We start from the raw sequence: 16,605 nt of genomic DNA on the forward strand, positions 1-16,605 counted from the left end.
GATTTGTGCTGGAAATGGCCCACCTTGATTACCATACACCTTGTAAGGAGAAAGAAAAGGAGTACTTGTGGCACCTTAGAGACTAACCAATTTATTAGAGCATAAGCTTTCGTGAGCTACAGCTCAGCTCACGAAAGCTTATGCTCTAATAAATTGGTTAGTCTCTAAGGTGCCACAAGTACTCCTTTTCTTTTTGCGAATACAGACTAACATGGCTGTTACTCTGAAACTTGTAAGGAGAGTGATCACTTTAGATAAGCTATTACCAGCAGGAGAGTGGGGTGCGGGGAGAGAAAACCTTTTGTAGTGATAAACACCCATTTTTTCATGGTTTGTGTGTATAAAAACATCTCCTGTATTTTCCACAGTATGCATCCGATGAAGTGAGCTGTAGCTCACAAAAGCTTATGCTCAACTAAATTGGTTAGTCTCTAAGGTGCCACAAGTACTCCTTTTCTTTTTTCAAACTAACTTTGTTTCTCAACTGGAATCCCCCTTGATTAAAAAGCTAAGACTCTGGATTCCAGTCCGCAATTTTTCTTCTCGTCAGAGTTAATGCACAACACGAAGAATAACATTTTTTCCCCTTATTTTCAGCAACAAGCAATGAGTAAAATTTTATTGTGGATTCAGATAAAAAGCCTCCTTTTCAGTGGAATCGCAGTAATTCTAACGCACTTGTGGCACCTGATCACACCAAAATGCCGGGTCGCTGTCTGAATTGAAGGCGAGCCTGCAGAACTGAAGAATTTGCCTTTTCAAAAGAGGTACGGAAGAACTTTATGCACCAGACTTTATTTTCTGAACCCGAGGGCTCCCAGGACAACGGAGAGCAGATCTGGCTGCATCAGGCCAGGTGCCTGCTCAGGTCCGAGCCTGGCCGGGGGCTCAGGGGACACGCGCACAGAGCTTATGCTCAAATAAATTGGTTCCTCTCTAAGGTGCCACAAGTCCTCCTTTTCTTTTTGCTCACAGAGCCGACTTACGTGCCGATCACCACGCTGGCATTGTCCAGCACGGCCAGGTCTTGCATGCCCGCCTGCAGCAGGTACTTCTCGCCTTTGGTGCAGACGAGCACCAGCTGTTGGGCGTTGTCCAGCAAGAGCCTGTGCTCGCCAGCCATGTCGGGGCAGAGACAGGGGCGGCGACAGCCCCCGCAGACCCTGGACCTGCACAGCAGCCGCCGCCAGAGGCAACCAAGGCCAGGAGCAGCCCAGCGGACTGGAGGGGGGGGTGCAGCCCGCGCGCAGCTCCAAGTCTCCTGGGCAGCGGCCGAGCGCGGGGCAGCGCTGGCAATGGAGTCCCTTGCCTGGCTTCTTGCCACCCGGAGCGCTGCCACCCTGCGGGCGGAGGGGCCGGGGCTGGAAGCTCCTGGACTGCGCGGGGCCAGAGAAGGGTCCAGCCCCCGGGTCTGCAAAGCCCCTGGCCGCTGGCTTGAGGGCGCGCGGGCTCCCCCTGGCCCCCGGGGCGCGGGACGGGCGCGGAGGGGGAGGGAAGCTGAGGCACGCGGGGGCGGGGGCGTTTCTCGTTCTGCTCAACAGTCTGCAGGCGGGGCCCCGTCCCCGCGGCTGCCCCTGTGCTCGGCTGCGCCCCTCCTGGCCCCGTCGCCCGGTGAGGGAGCTGCGGCGGGGGGGGGGGGGGGAGGGCGCGCGTGTGTGTCTAGGCTCTGGCGGGAGCTGAGGTTTGCGGGGGGAGCTTCCCCCCCCCTTCCCTTTGGTGCTCTGTGTCCTGCTCCCGCCCGGCCTCCCCCTCTGCCAGCCCGTCGTTAGCTACACGTCCCTTTTCCCTTTGAAGCGCGTAACTGCAGAGAGGCGAGACTAAATGCGCCCCCATTGTCGTCAGCAAGCCCGGGTTGAGGCCTCAGGAGTGGCTGGGGCCGGGCTCGGCTGAAGAGTGGGGGTGGGGATGGCTTAGGTGGCTTGACTGTCAATGGTGCTGCCCAGGGTGTACTTGTGTGTCTCTTTGTGTCAGGCCTGGGTTCGGGTAGGGGTCCCTCTACTGCAATTCAGAGCACCACCAGAAGGGCTGTTGCAAATGGTGCTGGCTTGTAATATCCCCAGTGGGGCCGATTGGCCGGTTGGGGTTTGCAAGAGTGGAAGTGCGGGTTCTGGCCACATGTCCTACACTGGCTCTGTGTCAGCTGGAGATTTTCCCTTGTTAGGCAAATCCCACAAGTGGCCAGTTAATCCGGCTTTGTGGTGTGAATGGAAATGCAGATATCATCGGCTTATTTTCATGTTACAGTTAGACTGAGGCGCCCGGAATGTTTTGGTTCTTAATTTGGAATGTTCACCCTTAAAGTTCCTGGCCTGCCCAGAGTCACAGGAACCAGCCCCATGTGCGCCTGATGCCCCTTGCCAAACTTGGTTAAGGAATTATCATTTATCTGATTTCCACCAAGATTAAAAAAAAATGTTCTATTTTACTGCCCCCTATAGAGCTGGAGACGGGAGAATTTTAGCAGGAATTTTTATTCACAAAATGAACATTTTAGGTTTTCTCCTCTCTTCAAAGAAAAGAGAACAATATAATGCTGTGGACAAAATCTTCTAATTTAGGTGTCTAAAGTTAGGTTTCTAATTCCACATTTAGACCGAAATGAAAATGGCCTTATTTCCAGAAGAGTTGAGCACTTACAAATTCCACTGAGGTCAATTGAAGTTCTGCGGGTGCTCAACACCTCCGGAAATCGGGCAATTTTTATTTAAGTGCCAAAATCTAACTTTAAGTACTTAAGTTTAAAATCTTTCACCATGTTCTCCTTGTGCTATTGGTGGGCACAGACCTTCTTAAATGATTACCACCAACCATGTCATGTATAGCTATCATTCGCTCTTGTTCAGGGCAACATGAATGGGATGGCAAGGAATTCAGCAGATAATGGAGAGGGCCATCAGCAAAGGCCTCAGGTCAATATAAGTGTACCTTCCTGCCAGCCAATCATCTTCCAGGATTCTACAACATTCTCAAAACTTAGAGGTGGACAAGGTTTATTAGATCATCCACCCCATCTCCCTGTTAATGCAGGATTGTTCCATACCACCCATATACTAGTGCTTTGTCCAGTCTACTTTTAGAAGTCCAGAATAATTGGGCTTTCCCAGCTTCCCCAGATATAATAATTTTATTAAGATAATGTTGAAGTAAAAAGAAAACGGTACAGAGTTTAAGCATAGAAGTTTCTGGTTATCAGGGAATAAGGTACAGATTATCAAGAGGTGCGAAATTCGGTTTAGGAATGGGTGGCGTAAGGAATACGTAATCTGCAATCTCCCCGATTGGGGGTAAAAGTTTAACCGGTCAAAGTACAGACCTTGTGATATGGGGGTATGTTGTCCATATAATGGCTATGTTCAGGTGTGGAGTATAATGAGTGGATACGATGATGGGGATGGATCTACCCTCATTTGGTGGGATTTAATGTTCAGTGAGTTTATGGTTCTAGTTCATATGGTCCAATGGAAAAAGTCTCTCAGTCCCTTTCCCATAGTTGATGCACGATGTTGTACCGGCTCACACCTCCTGGTACTGTCGGTGGCCGGTGATGTGTTCAGTGTAAATGTCCCTGGACCATCGGATGGTGTCCAAGACCATGAGGCGCTGCATGAGCCGTGTGTAGCGTTGACCGATCCCACAGGTCCGCAGCACACGCTCGTTGCAGGGGTCCCAAGCGCCCAGGGCTCCGACGATCAGGGCATCCATCTGCACCTCGTAGCCCTTCGCTCTCAGGGTGTCGGCAGAGGGGCGTATTTTTCCAGCTTACGAGCTCGGGCTTCGCGGAAGGCCAGGGTCCTGTTCTCAAAGGAGACCGTGATGTCGACAAGGATGATCTTTTTCTGGGCCCCGTCGGTGACTACCACGTCAGGTCGCAACTGGCTGTCAGTACCGGGGATGGCGCAGTTCACGGCGACCTCCCCCAGGCGCGGTGCGATGGCTTTCACTGGGTGGTTCACAGCCTAACACATCTCACCGGCAGGAAGATTTTCTTGGTATTCATCCTAAATGTTCCACTTCTTTGTTTCAACTTTTTGCTTTTAGGCAGACCCCTGTAGATCACAGTACATCATTTCTTCCTTAATTTGTATGCCCATAAAATATTTGTAGACTACAGTTGCATTCTCCTGTTTAGTCATTGCTTCATTCTTTTACTTTTTTTCATATAAAGGTCCTGAGTATTTTTGTTGCTTTTCTCTAGACTCCCCCCAGTTTGTCAATATTTTTCTTGTAACATGTAAATTAAAATATAATAATATCAACACATTTTTATGTATATAAACTTATATGTTTATATACACAAAAAGGGGCAGGTGTGCTAGGCTTCTTGGATGTGCCTTATTGAGCTAACCCTTCTTCAGGTGAGACAAACTGTGAGGTAGGGACAAATATTTTGAAGGTAGTTTAAATTCTTTAGCAATTGACAGTGTCTGGAAATCTTTTGTGATGTGGCATCATTCTCCCCAGTGGTGAGCCTGGGCAGTGATGCAGAGGCAGGGCTTCCTTGTAAACATTTTTCCCCTTGAAGCAGACAGCGGATTAGCTGCTGGGTTGGTTGAGGATTAAAGGAGTGTGGGCTAGATTCACAAAGGGGCTTGGGCATTATGATGCTCAGGGTCATAAGACCTAACTTTTAGGTGCCTAGAAAATCACAGGAACAACACTGTGGTTTACAAAGCCTGAGTTAGGCACCTAGGCTCCCTATACAATAAATGGGGAGAGATAGGTGCCTTAGAATGTGATCCAGAAAAGCCAGAATACTTAGTAGGAAGCTGTCTAAACTAGCCAATGGGAGATGTCAACAACGGGTGTGTGCAAAGCCCTGTCCCTCTCTCTCAAAGGTAGGCACCTCCCCGCAGCTTGGACTTGTGCACCTATCTTTGCTAGCAATTCACAAACTGGGAACCCCTCTCCTGGAGTCAGGAGGCTTTTTATGGCATTTTCTTGTGAGAATGAGTTAGGCAGGTGCCTAACTACACACAAATGGCTAGAGGAGGAGGTGCTGCTGCTGCAGCCTGCTTTATAACTTTTGGCCCAGTGGTTAGAGAACTCACCTGGGATGTGGGTGATCCAGGTTCAATTTCCTTGTTTGTCTGATGAGGAGAAAGGATTGGAAAAGGGTTCTCCCACTTCTCAGGAGAGTGGTCAAACCATTGAGCTCTGGGATATCCTCATGGGGGCTCCCCAAATCAAATCCTGTAGAAGCTGTTCTACAGTAGATTAAATAATTAAAGAGTCATTGGACCAGAGAGAGACAGACTAACTCTGTAGCCTAGTGGTTAGGGCACCCACATGGGAGACCCAGGGTTCTGTCTCGCTGCTCGGCTCCAGTGACTGTTTATTCACAGGAAAATTGCGTCAGCAGGAGAGATTGAGGGAGTTCCACTTCAGACTATCCCATAGCTCAGTGATTAGAACACTCTTGAGACATGGGAGAACCCCATTTAAATCCTTTCTTTCCCTCAGGCAGAGGGGAGAGTTGAATATGGGTCTCCCCAACCCTGGGTGAATTCTCTGGTCACTTAGCCAAAAGTTTGAAAGTGGGTGGTGTCAGCAGCATCACCTTCTCCTCTGGCCAGATTTGGAATGTGACCTGAGCAGGTAGGCAGCATCTGAGCACAGCTACCACCTTGGGCCCCTCACACGAGACAGATGGGCGAATGCCGTTAGTGAATCCCTCTGGGGCTTAGGCGGGAGATAGGCACCTGGACACTTAGAGTGAGGCAGCAGTGCTCATGCTCAGAGGTAGAAACATAGGTGCCCCATGAGGTTAGGTCCCTACAGAATAGGGGTGGGAGTTTTGTGAATCACAGTGGAGCCTAACCTGGGATTTAGGTGCCTAAGATTTAGGCACCTAAGTGTGGGGTTTAGGCACCTGAGTAACTTTGTGAATCCCACCCTATGTCTCTGAGCTGTTCCAGGAGTTCTTGCTGGATATTCTGGCAGTCTCGGGTGACACTATTTTATGCATTAAAATAGAAATTGATGAGAGACCCCACAGTGGTATGTACTGCTAAAACTTCTTCAATTGGTCCACAGATATTTTGGGTCCAGTGTTCAACAGGCCTCCGTACTGTGCTCACAGAAACTTGCAAGTACATCCATGTATGTGCATAAAACCCAAATCTGTGTTGTGTGTGTTCGTATTTAATCATGTGCCTTACTACTCAATTTGTGTCTATGCATAGACCGAAAGACAAGCTGGCCTCAAGCCTTTATCAGATTTACTATTCTAATGCTCATGCTTTTTTTCCCACTTTGTCTATTTCAGCAGTTCCGGAAGGAATTTCAGAAAGTAGGGATGGCATCAGTAGCCTTATTTCCACCGTCCCAGTCCCAGACTCCGAGATTTCAGAGCGTTAGTTTTGGTAAAAAAATGTTTTGATTAAATAAACACCATACGTGAATTTTGTGTAATGCTTAACAACTGCGAGAAAGGGCTTGTTGTGCACTAAGGGTGAGATTCGCTGTATGTATACGCAAGAGGATAGGGTGACGGGTGCCAAAGGATAGCACACTCTAATTTCCTGAGTTTGACGGGTTTGAATCACAAGCTTTATGTTCCACTAAAACAGCTTTCTGGACTGAATTTTACATGGTGGTGTTTTAAAAGGTATCAGAATATAATTTTTTTCCCTTTCATCTTTTATAGACTACGACACTGATAATCAAAAGAAGACTCCTTTTACAATTGTGGACTGCAAGCCATTTCTTTACAGAGACATTGAATGTAGGGCCAAAGAAGAGGTATGCATTTGTGTCAGTTTTAATTGCCAGAGCCTATGCTAAGTCTACGTATGTTATTAATTTAATGTACTTTACCTGTAACTGTCAAGTCCCACTGTTTAGGGGGAAAGGAACTCATTTCACCAAACAAAGCAATTAAAGTGGTGAAAAGTCTGCAAATAAATACTCTTCCACACCCCACCCCCTCCAAATTAGGAATAATGTGAGGGAAAATCAGTTTAGTACAATGTGTTAAAATTTTTTGTGGAGGTAAATACTGCATTTTAAATTTCTTTTTGCTGATGATGGATGTGTATATGTAGTATTCCTGCAATAGTTTCTCAAAGGAAGTACATGCTTTCAAAAGAGTGGAAAAATCAGGCTGCCCCAGATATAGTCATCCAGTAGCATATTTCTAGAACGGTCAGCCTAAGAACTGAAGTATGGTTTCATGGGTAAGGCACAGAACTCAGGGTAGAGTGTTCTGAGTTGTAGTCCAGACATTGCCATGGACTTTCTGTGTGACTTTGAGTAAGTCACATAATAGCTCTGTGCCTCAGTTTCCTCATCTGTAAATGGGGTTCATAATGTTTTATTTCCATACTGCTTTATTGTATGGCTAAATTTATTAATATTTGCAAAATGATCTGAAGTTCACTCATACAGGAGGAGACTATGGGAGTCCTGAGAATTGTTTTTTGTTTGTGAGTTTTGTTGAATGGTCTTTAAGCTTGTGTCCTAACTGTAAAAGTATTGTAGGTCACTGACCCATCAGGGCTGACCACAGCCTTTGGGCTGGTCTGAATTCAGAAATTGCATTGATTTAACTAAACTGGTTTCTAAATTTCTGGAACCAATCCAGAGAACAAACGCAAATTTGTTATATACACTCTTGGACTTAACATTATTTCAGACCAGTTGGGTTTTGTGTAAAATTTACTTTCTCAGTGTAAAATATTTTTGTCATAACTTCACAAAAGTAAAACTGATGGAACTCTGTGCCCCATTCCCATTGTGCCCAGAAACTTTGCGTGCCTCAGACCCAGCAGAATAGAAAAAGAAACATTCTCCCTCAGGCCAGCGTTCCAAAGCCACCCCTCATCGTCAAGTTGTCTCGTTCAATTTTTTTGTAGGTCCCTCAGCTCCCTACTGATTTAGATCCCAATTCAGAAAGGAACTTAAGCATGTGCCTAACTTGAAACATGTGATTAGTCATAAGAACAACCATACTGAGTCAGACCAATGGTCCATCTAGCCCAGGATCCTGTCTTCCGACTGTGGCCAAGGCCAGGTGCTTCAGAGGGAATGAACAGAACAGGTAATCATCAAGTGATCCATCCCCTGTCGCCCATTCCCAGCTTCTGGCAAATAGCGGCTAGGGACACTTTAGTTTAGATCATGTTTTTGCATGTCTCAGGGCATGTCTATACTGCCCCGCAGTTTGGACTAAGGGAGTGCAAACGGCAGTACGCACCAAAGTGCTGTGCTGTAACTCCCCTATGTGGACACTGCAGGTGCAAACTTCCTGCATTAGTGTGAACTCGGGACCTATAAGTTTGTATTTGCACAGTCCACACAGGGGAGTTGAGTTACAGTGCAGCACGTTGTTGCACACTGCTATTCACATCCCTTTAGTTAGACCTGTGTGGCAGTGTAGTCATGCCCTCAGTAAAGTCAATGGGCGTACTTACGTGCTTAAGTATCTTGTTGAATCGGGGCTTTTGTGGTGTCCTGGGTGCCAGCGGTCTGCCCAGCATAGAATTATAGTTCAACCTGTTATAACTCCCAGCAACAGCTGATGCTTTAGTTGCTTCTCAGCTAAACTTTATAGCCTTTTCTGACTGTTGTTCTTAAGAATATGAGGGCTTCAAAAGATTAAAAAAATCCAAATCCAAAAGCTGACCCTAAATAACTAACACAGAAAACAAAGAAACACACACAACTCTTGTGTTGTTTTCCTGTGTATTAGCTATATAACTTTCTAATCAAAGATCAAAAGACTTGTTAGGAGTACATGCTACATAATGTATGTACTGTAGTGCATAATCTTGCACTGGTGAAATGACCAGTTCTTCATCTCTAATTTCTATGTTTCTAATAATAAATAAATTAAATAACTTAAATAAATTTATGAAAACTTATTCTTTTAGTGACTTTTATGCAATGTACTTTAAAGATGAATTCACATAGCATCTTAAGTTAAATATCTAATACGACTATATGTGTATGAATATTCATAGACACTCTGTTCTTCTGAACTGTTTCAGCAAATGGAAAGAGTACTTATATATTAAGGGCCATTACTGTGTACAAGCTAAGGGCCAGATTCTACCACGCTTACTCACACTGAGTATCTTACTCTAACTGTATTGTAGTTCCATTAAGACCAATGGGACTACTTACAGACTAAGGCCACAGGCCTGCAGACTTACACACGTGCTAGACTTTACCACCGTGAGTGGTTCCATTGGAATCAATGGAGCTGCTCATTAGTAAAGTTAAACACATGCATAAATCTTTACAGGACTTGGTAATAAATGGAATATGGGTGACAGAATAGGGCCCTGAGTTATTATTTATACAGTGCCGTAGATGTATGGTATTTTACAGAAAGGTAAGTCCCTACCCAAGAGCTCATAGTGTCATTAATAAACACATTTATCTGAAAATCTATAAATGCAGGATAAAAAGGCTCAACAGAATTTGAAGGTCCATGAAAAGAGCACATTTTCATCAAGAGCAAAGTCTCGAGACTCTGTGAAAAAGATGGACTCAGTCATTGAAAGAGAGACCCGGGCTACAATAGATAAAGGGTATATTACTTCTGGTCCCAACTGGGCTCTTACTTTTGCAAAATGTGAGTACGTTCTTTTAGTTTTACATTTTGTTATACACATGTCAGAGTTGCTTACCTTGGCATAGATTTTCATCTATCATACACCTAAAATCTGTCATTTAGGACCAGATTTTGTAACTGGATCCCTGTCACTGGACCCCTGCACCTGCATAGAACCCCATTGATTTCAGTGGAGCTCCATATAGGCAAAGGGATTTGGTTGCAAGATCTGATTGTTGGGCACGCAGGTCAGTTTTCAGGATTCTGGACAAGGATTTAGACTTGCATCCAAATTTTGAAGAGAGTGAAAATGTTGGTATCCCCATCTCACCACCACCACCACAGTCTGTAACTAATACAGTGGTGCCCAAACTTTTCCTGTCATGCCCCCCCTTACCAGTAATGGAATCTATTTGTGTCCCCCCTTCCATTACTGCACAGCCATGGCTTCCTCAGCAGAGAGCTTGGGCTGAAGGCAGAGCTGAGGGCAGAACTGGGGATGGGGGAGGAGCTGGCGCTAAAGGCGGAGCTGGCCTGGCGACAGAGAAGGAATGAGGGAAGGGCTGGATTGGGGGCAGAGCAGGGGGCAGAGTGGAGCTGTGGCTGGGTTGGAGCTGGGCTGGGGGCAGAGCGGGGCTGGGTGGCACTCCCTCCCCATCCCCTTTGGGAGCTGACCTGAGCCCCCCATGTCCCCCCCTCCAATATTCCCCTGAGCCCCTTGGGGGGGCACACCCCACAGTTTGGGGGCCACTGTACTAAGAATTAGTCTGCTGCAAAACGTTGTTCCTTTATGTGATGTGCTGTTTTCAAAATTAGAGCATTGGGAAGTCTAGTCAATTAATTCTTTGAAACTAATCCCAGTAAGACTTCTTATAATGCCATTTTTTGCTTATCAAACTAAATAAGATATAAACATGTATTGTAATTCTTTGAATGCAAATGTAATTTATGGGATCTTGTACCGTGGAATTTGGAAGAATAATAGTAACATCATCAGATTAATTTTAACAACATTTAAATTCTCTTAAAAGGTTGCCAAAGTGACAAACAGTCTTTAGCAGATTATATCAAGGAACAGAAGGAGTTGTTTCTGCTGCAGGTACCCTAAAATGTTGTTGTTCTTATGGTTGGTGCTTTCTGAAAAATGTAGTTATAAAAGCACACTACGTGAAATAAAAATAGTGCAAGTAACTAGATTAGAATATTTCTGTTTATCTCTAAGTCTGAATTTTTGTGATGGTAAGAGGCACCTTGACCTGAGGTTCCACATTAGTGTGCATGTCTAACCCTGCAAACACAGTAAGATTACTCAATGTCATCTAAGTCACTGGAACTACTCATGTGAGTAAAACTAACTCACATATTTAAGTATTTAAAGGACTTGGCCCCGAATTTGGTAAAAAAGTTGAGTAAGGCTCACATTCATCATAATAAAAGTGTTTGGATGGGCTGCTTTTTTTCTACAATTACCAATTCAGTGACAAGTCAGACCTTACTTGGAAGTTTTGCCAAACTGATATCACTGGAGACAGAAATTCTCAGTATAGAAGAGCAGCTACATCACAAACTACAGTGCAGGTTTTTCCATACCATTAACTTTTAACTGATGTTCAGGCTGCATGCCTCCAGCAGCACTGCAGCTCTGCCCCCTGGGCAGGGGACCAGCACAGGGTCATTTTGCCAGCTCTGTACTGCCCAAGGAACTCCCTTACACTGAGGATAGTCCCTGGGGAAAGCTCTGCTACCTCTAAGGTCTCGTTCTGTTGCCAAAACTGCATGAAGGGGCCTTAGGACAATGGAGAATCAGGCTTGGTATATGTAGTGAAAAATATAACTATTGGATTCTTGATTTTGTATTTCTTTACACTGTGTTTAAATCTGTACATTTAGCATTGAAATACAGTAATATATTTTGGACATTAATTCATACTGTATTTCCTTGTCTGAATTAGGGCAGCTATTCCTATCTCTCTGAGCATGTCTTGCTGAGTTTACTTTGCTCCCTGAAATAATGAAATACAGATACAAAATACATTTGGACAGCATTTTGTACATAACATTTCCCCACTCTCTTGTTTTCCTAGTACGCAGTAAAAGTAAAAGAACAAACTATAAAGAAGCTGGAGAAATTAGCAATGCAAGCCGAGAAAGAGGCCACTTCTGCCGAAGCAAAGCTAGAAGAGGATACAATTGCATTTGAGGAATTTCTGAAAGAAAATGACCGAAGTTCTGCAGATGCACTTAACATGTTAGAATTGCTATTACAGTTAATGTTTGTTTCAATTTTTGATCTACCGAAAACCGTACACCTATGTCTCTGTAATATTTCCATGTTACTTTTTAGTGCAGCTCAAGAAACTAAATCCAAAATGGAAATGGTTGCAGATGTAAAGTCTGCTATTAATGAACTCTTCGCTATTAAAAGGTGAGACTTTTATGTTATAAATGTACTTCTCTTTTTGTGGTAACAGTGGTGCAGATTCTCCTCTTCTGAAGAACACTCTGGGGGGAGCAAATCTTTGAGGTTCACCCACTGCCACATTGAGCTGTTCTGTAGGTGTACAGTTTGGGCCTGTCCCCCACACCTGTTGATCCCCATGAAGTGAGTTAAGGGCAGCAGAGAGTTTCACAGACCTAACTGTTTTACAGCAGTACAGAGTATGATACTGTATCTTCATTTTAACAGACCAAACTCCTTTAAATGGATAACCAAAGATAGTAATGGGGACAAGTGGGGAGCTGGGAAACTGTACCTTCAGGCCTGTAGGTTTGCAAAGAGGCAGTAGGCAGTGCCAGGATTTGACCTGGTCAGGTCTGTGAGGGGTGATGGTGTTCGCTGCCACCCCAATGTCAGGTGCTGTTTTGCTAGATTGCATTTCTGTGTGTGTGTGTTTGGTGTGTTTTTTTAAATATTTTCTTTGTGTGAACTGTGTATTCAGTAGAGTATGTGTGTGTGTGTGTGTATGTATGTATACGGATAATATTAGGGATTCTCTCAGCTTGGGACAAGTTGCACAAGTTAAGAGGGTGGGGACATAGTGTTGCTAGCAAAGCTGTTAAGCTGGTAAAAAGGACAGTCTGCCCTGGATCTAGTTTGTGAATGTTTTCTGCTTACTATGTAAACTTTAGGTTTTAGTGTGAAAATTGTCTGAAGCAAAAATTGAGAATGGGTTCATAGTTCTTTTTAACAATGGCTCACCAGAGTTGAGATCTGTACACAGAATAATGTATGGGAATTTAGTTCCTGTTAAATAACCCATCATTAACATAATACCATTCACTTTCGTGGAGTTAAAGTAGGAATGAATTTGTCTCTCAGTGCTTCATTTTAAGTCAGTCAAAATATCAGTCATTTTGTATAGCTGATGATAAAAGCTGGAAGATGAAATCACGTGTCAAAATACTTAAGTATAACTTAGTTTTATAGAGTTCTTCATTTCACACTCTAACACTTTTTGAGAGAACTTTACAAGAAGAGAGGCACCTGAGGATTCCACTCCCCAGGAAGCTGAACCTTCATGGGATGATAAAGGGGAAAGTGAGAAATCCATTCTCATGTTAAAAATGACTCCTGTTTACCGAGTAAAGGCCCAAGTGGTCCTTGTTTGTCCTTTCACTACTCACTTGGGTACAGACTCCCAGGGATCTCAGTCAAGTTACTTCCACAGTGAGGTACTTTTAGCCAGACCCCTCTTTGGTTGTGTGGTCCCCACGCCAGGATGAATAGCATATTACTTCCTCCCTGTAAACAGCCAGCAGTAACACCAAGCATGCATAACAAAAATTTAAAAAAAAAAAACCAGGAAATCTCATTCATTGATATAGACAAATTTATGTTTCTGATGTGAGAGGAAAGAGGAAAAATGTTTGTATTGTACCCAGCACAGTGGGTCCCTGACCTGTAGATGCTACTGTAATACAAGTGTAACCCTTCTGCACATCAGAGTTGGCAGCAACAAGGGCCGGGTTCAATATCTAGGGGATCCATTCCAATAACACAATGAAAAACTGGCTTGAGCCCCCACCCAGTGACCTGGGACAAATATATACCACCCCCGCTGGGCGCCTCTAAGAGGCAATACTTCCCCTCTCGCAAGCACAGAGTCTGAGTGTAGCAAAAGTCTTTTAATAACAGAGAAACTGGGGATCCCACAGCAGCCAAAGTGACCATTTGGGCAGCTATGGGCTCATGCTAGGCGGGATGGGTGTGCCTATGCAAATGAGATCAGCCCCTGAAGTTCTTTTCCACAACTTGCCACAACTCACCACCAGATGTCAGGGTGGAGCTCATCCTGCCTGTGCTTACACAAGTATAATGACAATCACAAAGTTCTGGTAGTCTCAGCTATACTAGAGATTCTCCAGGATGCTTGGTTGGAGTTGTACAACTAAGCACCATAGAAACATGAGTACTGGCCATAGAGGCATTCTGTGGGGAGGCACACTGGCTTCTCCATTTGGGTATCATCAGATGCCAAGATTAATCAGAACGACAGGTTAGACAAACCAATGGCTGGCCTTTCTAGGCACGCTCAGAAAAGCAGGTTTTTGAATTGGTTCGCCTGTATGAAAACCACAGCGCTGTTGTTGAGGAAAAGGCTATTCTTATAGCTCCAGAAATCTTTCTGTTCAAGATAAATTTCTCTTTCCACAATTCCTTGGTCATAGTTCTTCCATCATTTTGTTCTAACCTTTAGCGCTCCTATGGAAAGTTGTGCCATAAATGGGCATTTCTAGTGCTCTAAAGATATATCTCAAGCATATATGGAGTACACATGCCACTTGTACCCTGTTCATCTCATTCTATCCAAAATCCCTTCAGAGAAGGCCGGATTAAGGCATAAAATAACTAAGCTACAGTTTAGGGCCTCGCAGTATGAGGGGCCTCTAAAAAAGAAAAAACTGACTCCATTTCAAATTTTATCAACATTGGTTGATAAATAAAGAAGATATGGGAAAAGAAGATTCTTTCTAAATATAGTCATTTTTGTTCAAATACGACAAAAATATACACATCTGGCTACACAAATACCTTTACCATACCATTACGCTTCACAAATTGTTCATTATTGACAGGCAGGAGGCCAGGGCTTAGAAAAAAAAGATAACTGCACTTGTAAAATTAGTAGTTCTGCAAGTAAGTCTCCTATCAGCCTCCTAAGGCAGCGGTTTGTTGGTCAGCTGCTACTGGTAAAATTCTGACCGTGCCTTCATAATTTTTTAAAATAAATAAATAATCTAACTGCCGATAAAATCAGGGAAAATGTGATGTCGGAGATGGCAGTGTCGTGAAGCAATCCTGCCAAGCTCATACTCCTATGGGACTCGTCCTTGGAGTGATGTCATGTATAGCTTTGGCTGGTAATAGCCAGAAGGCCACCGTCTTTTGTTTATGGTCCAGCACACTCAGTCATAGAGTGCCTTCGTTCCTGTTTTTCTTCATTTTCTTAAGTGTTAGTGTGTTCTTTCTTCTTTTGATCTGTACGTACGTACAATTGTATATTTTAGCGTGCACACCACTTTCTGCTTCACGTGCTATCCATGCTTCACATGATTGAGTTTGCAGGTGATCATCTTATGGATTTGGGTCTAGTGGATCTTGAGGAGGATACATTTGTGTTGGCTTCCTTCTGTCAGTTTCGGGAACCTTCACAGTAAATATCAGAGAGTGCTGACGAAAGGATAAATAGAGGGTTTTGAGAGAAGTGAAGGAAGATATACATATATATCAAAATATTCTGAGTACTTGGTGAGCAAGTTATTTCAAACTATGTGCATTTATGATTAATAGGCTATTAAAGCCTATAATATTCATTATATTTGCTTGAATATGGGCTAGTTTTTCTCACTTTCTCAATGCCTGTCTAGAGATTACCTGTCTTTTTTCTGGTAAATTCTTTCTCTCTTTCGCACATATAGCTTGTTGTGACTCTGTGTGTCCGAGATGTTTACTCGAGATTAATTAGTGGTCCTGGGGGAGACAGAGGATAGAGAAGCAAACATGAATAGAGATGTCTGCCTAGAAAATTCTGCAAGAAAAGCTATCTGCCCTAAGCATTCTGTGCATCGAAAGTGACACACTCCATAGCTTATCATTTGCTCACCAAAAATCACAGAAGAAAATGTTTTAAATTTCAGTGTTAAAATGAATGTGATGTGCAAACAGACATACTGCAGGCTGTACTGCTTCCGTTAGGTAAGCTGGTCTGTGTAACTGTAACTGCTTTTGTGTTGATGTAGATATAAAGTTTTCATATCTACTAATTAAGAGATCATAGTCGAAAATATGTTAATTTGAAACTATTTTATAGTGCAAACAGGCATATTGCAAGATGCGTTTTAGTTAATTATTATTCTATTTTTACAACTTTGCCTTTGTATATATGCAAGTATAAAGATTTTGTGTTTATATATTCAATGTCCTCTCTGTGAAAATAATAAATTATTTTTTTTTTATGGTATGGGGCTTCTTACACTTGACATAGCTTAGGGCCTCAGAATGTCATAATCTGGCCCTGTCTTCAGATCTCAAAGTTGCTACAGGCAACATGTTAAAATCCTGCACCAGTTGGCATGCTAGGCATCTGGGAAGCTATTCACAGAAGTCCCTAGTGGCACTGGGGGAAAAGTATCTGCACCTCATCTGAGGAAGATTTGCAAAGTAAGTTTCCATTCCTTTGCAGAGGCATCTTTCAGTAGGAAGTTGCTACTGGGCTGGTTCCCACCTAATTCCTTGCTTTATATGAGAGTAACTTCCTTTCCTGCCTATTATTCTACTATAATAATAATAATTAAGACACTACTTATCTTCCTACACTTCTGTGATTCAATTCTTGCTACTTCCCATTGTTGATGAATTAGGAGAGAAGCTTTGCAAGAGAATGAGAAATTTCTTATCCTGATAGGTTTCAGAGTAGCAGCTGTGTTAGTCTGTATCTGCAAAAAGAACAGGAGTACTTGTGGCTCCTTAGAGACTCCTTTTCTTTTTGCGAATACAGACTAACACGGCTGTTCCTCTGAAACCTAACAATTTTATATGAGCATAAGCT

At 43.6% G+C, this 16,605-nt stretch overlaps 2 protein-coding genes across 8 annotated transcripts in view; one reads left to right on the forward strand and one right to left on the reverse strand.

The window, feature by feature from the left end:
* Positions 1-1,618, reverse strand: part of AMDHD1 (amidohydrolase domain containing 1) — a 28,082-nt gene extending 26,464 nt beyond the window's left edge. The window contains exon 1 of the mRNA XM_073327491.1: positions 987-1,618. Within this exon, the coding sequence (XP_073183592.1) occupies positions 987-1,123 (137 nt within the window). The 5' untranslated portion in view covers positions 1,124-1,618. The remainder of the gene's footprint in view (positions 1-986) is intronic.
* The window catches only part of CCDC38 (coiled-coil domain containing 38), a 40,975-nt gene continuing 25,351 nt past the window's right edge, over positions 982-16,605 (forward strand). For 2 of the 7 annotated variants that reach the window (XM_073327484.1, XM_073327490.1), the window contains exons 1-6: positions 1,672-3,989; positions 6,034-6,362; positions 6,647-6,741; positions 9,403-9,577; positions 10,588-10,655; positions 11,641-11,981. In XM_073327484.1, coding sequence (XP_073183585.1) covers positions 6,230-6,362; positions 6,647-6,741; positions 9,403-9,577; positions 10,588-10,655; positions 11,641-11,981 — 812 coding nt within the window. In that variant the 5' untranslated portion in view covers positions 1,672-3,989; positions 6,034-6,229. Of the gene's footprint in view, positions 1,049-1,671; positions 3,990-6,033; positions 6,363-6,646; positions 6,742-9,402; positions 9,578-10,587; positions 10,656-11,640; positions 11,982-16,605 lie in introns of those variants that run through there. The other 5 variants (XM_073327489.1, XM_073327487.1, XM_073327488.1 and 2 more) reach the window with 5 other exon arrangements.

This window comes from Lepidochelys kempii, chromosome 1 (genome assembly GCF_965140265.1).
Source record: "Lepidochelys kempii isolate rLepKem1 chromosome 1, rLepKem1.hap2, whole genome shotgun sequence".
In the NCBI taxonomy this organism is placed as follows: Eukaryota; Metazoa; Chordata; order Testudines; family Cheloniidae; genus Lepidochelys; species Lepidochelys kempii.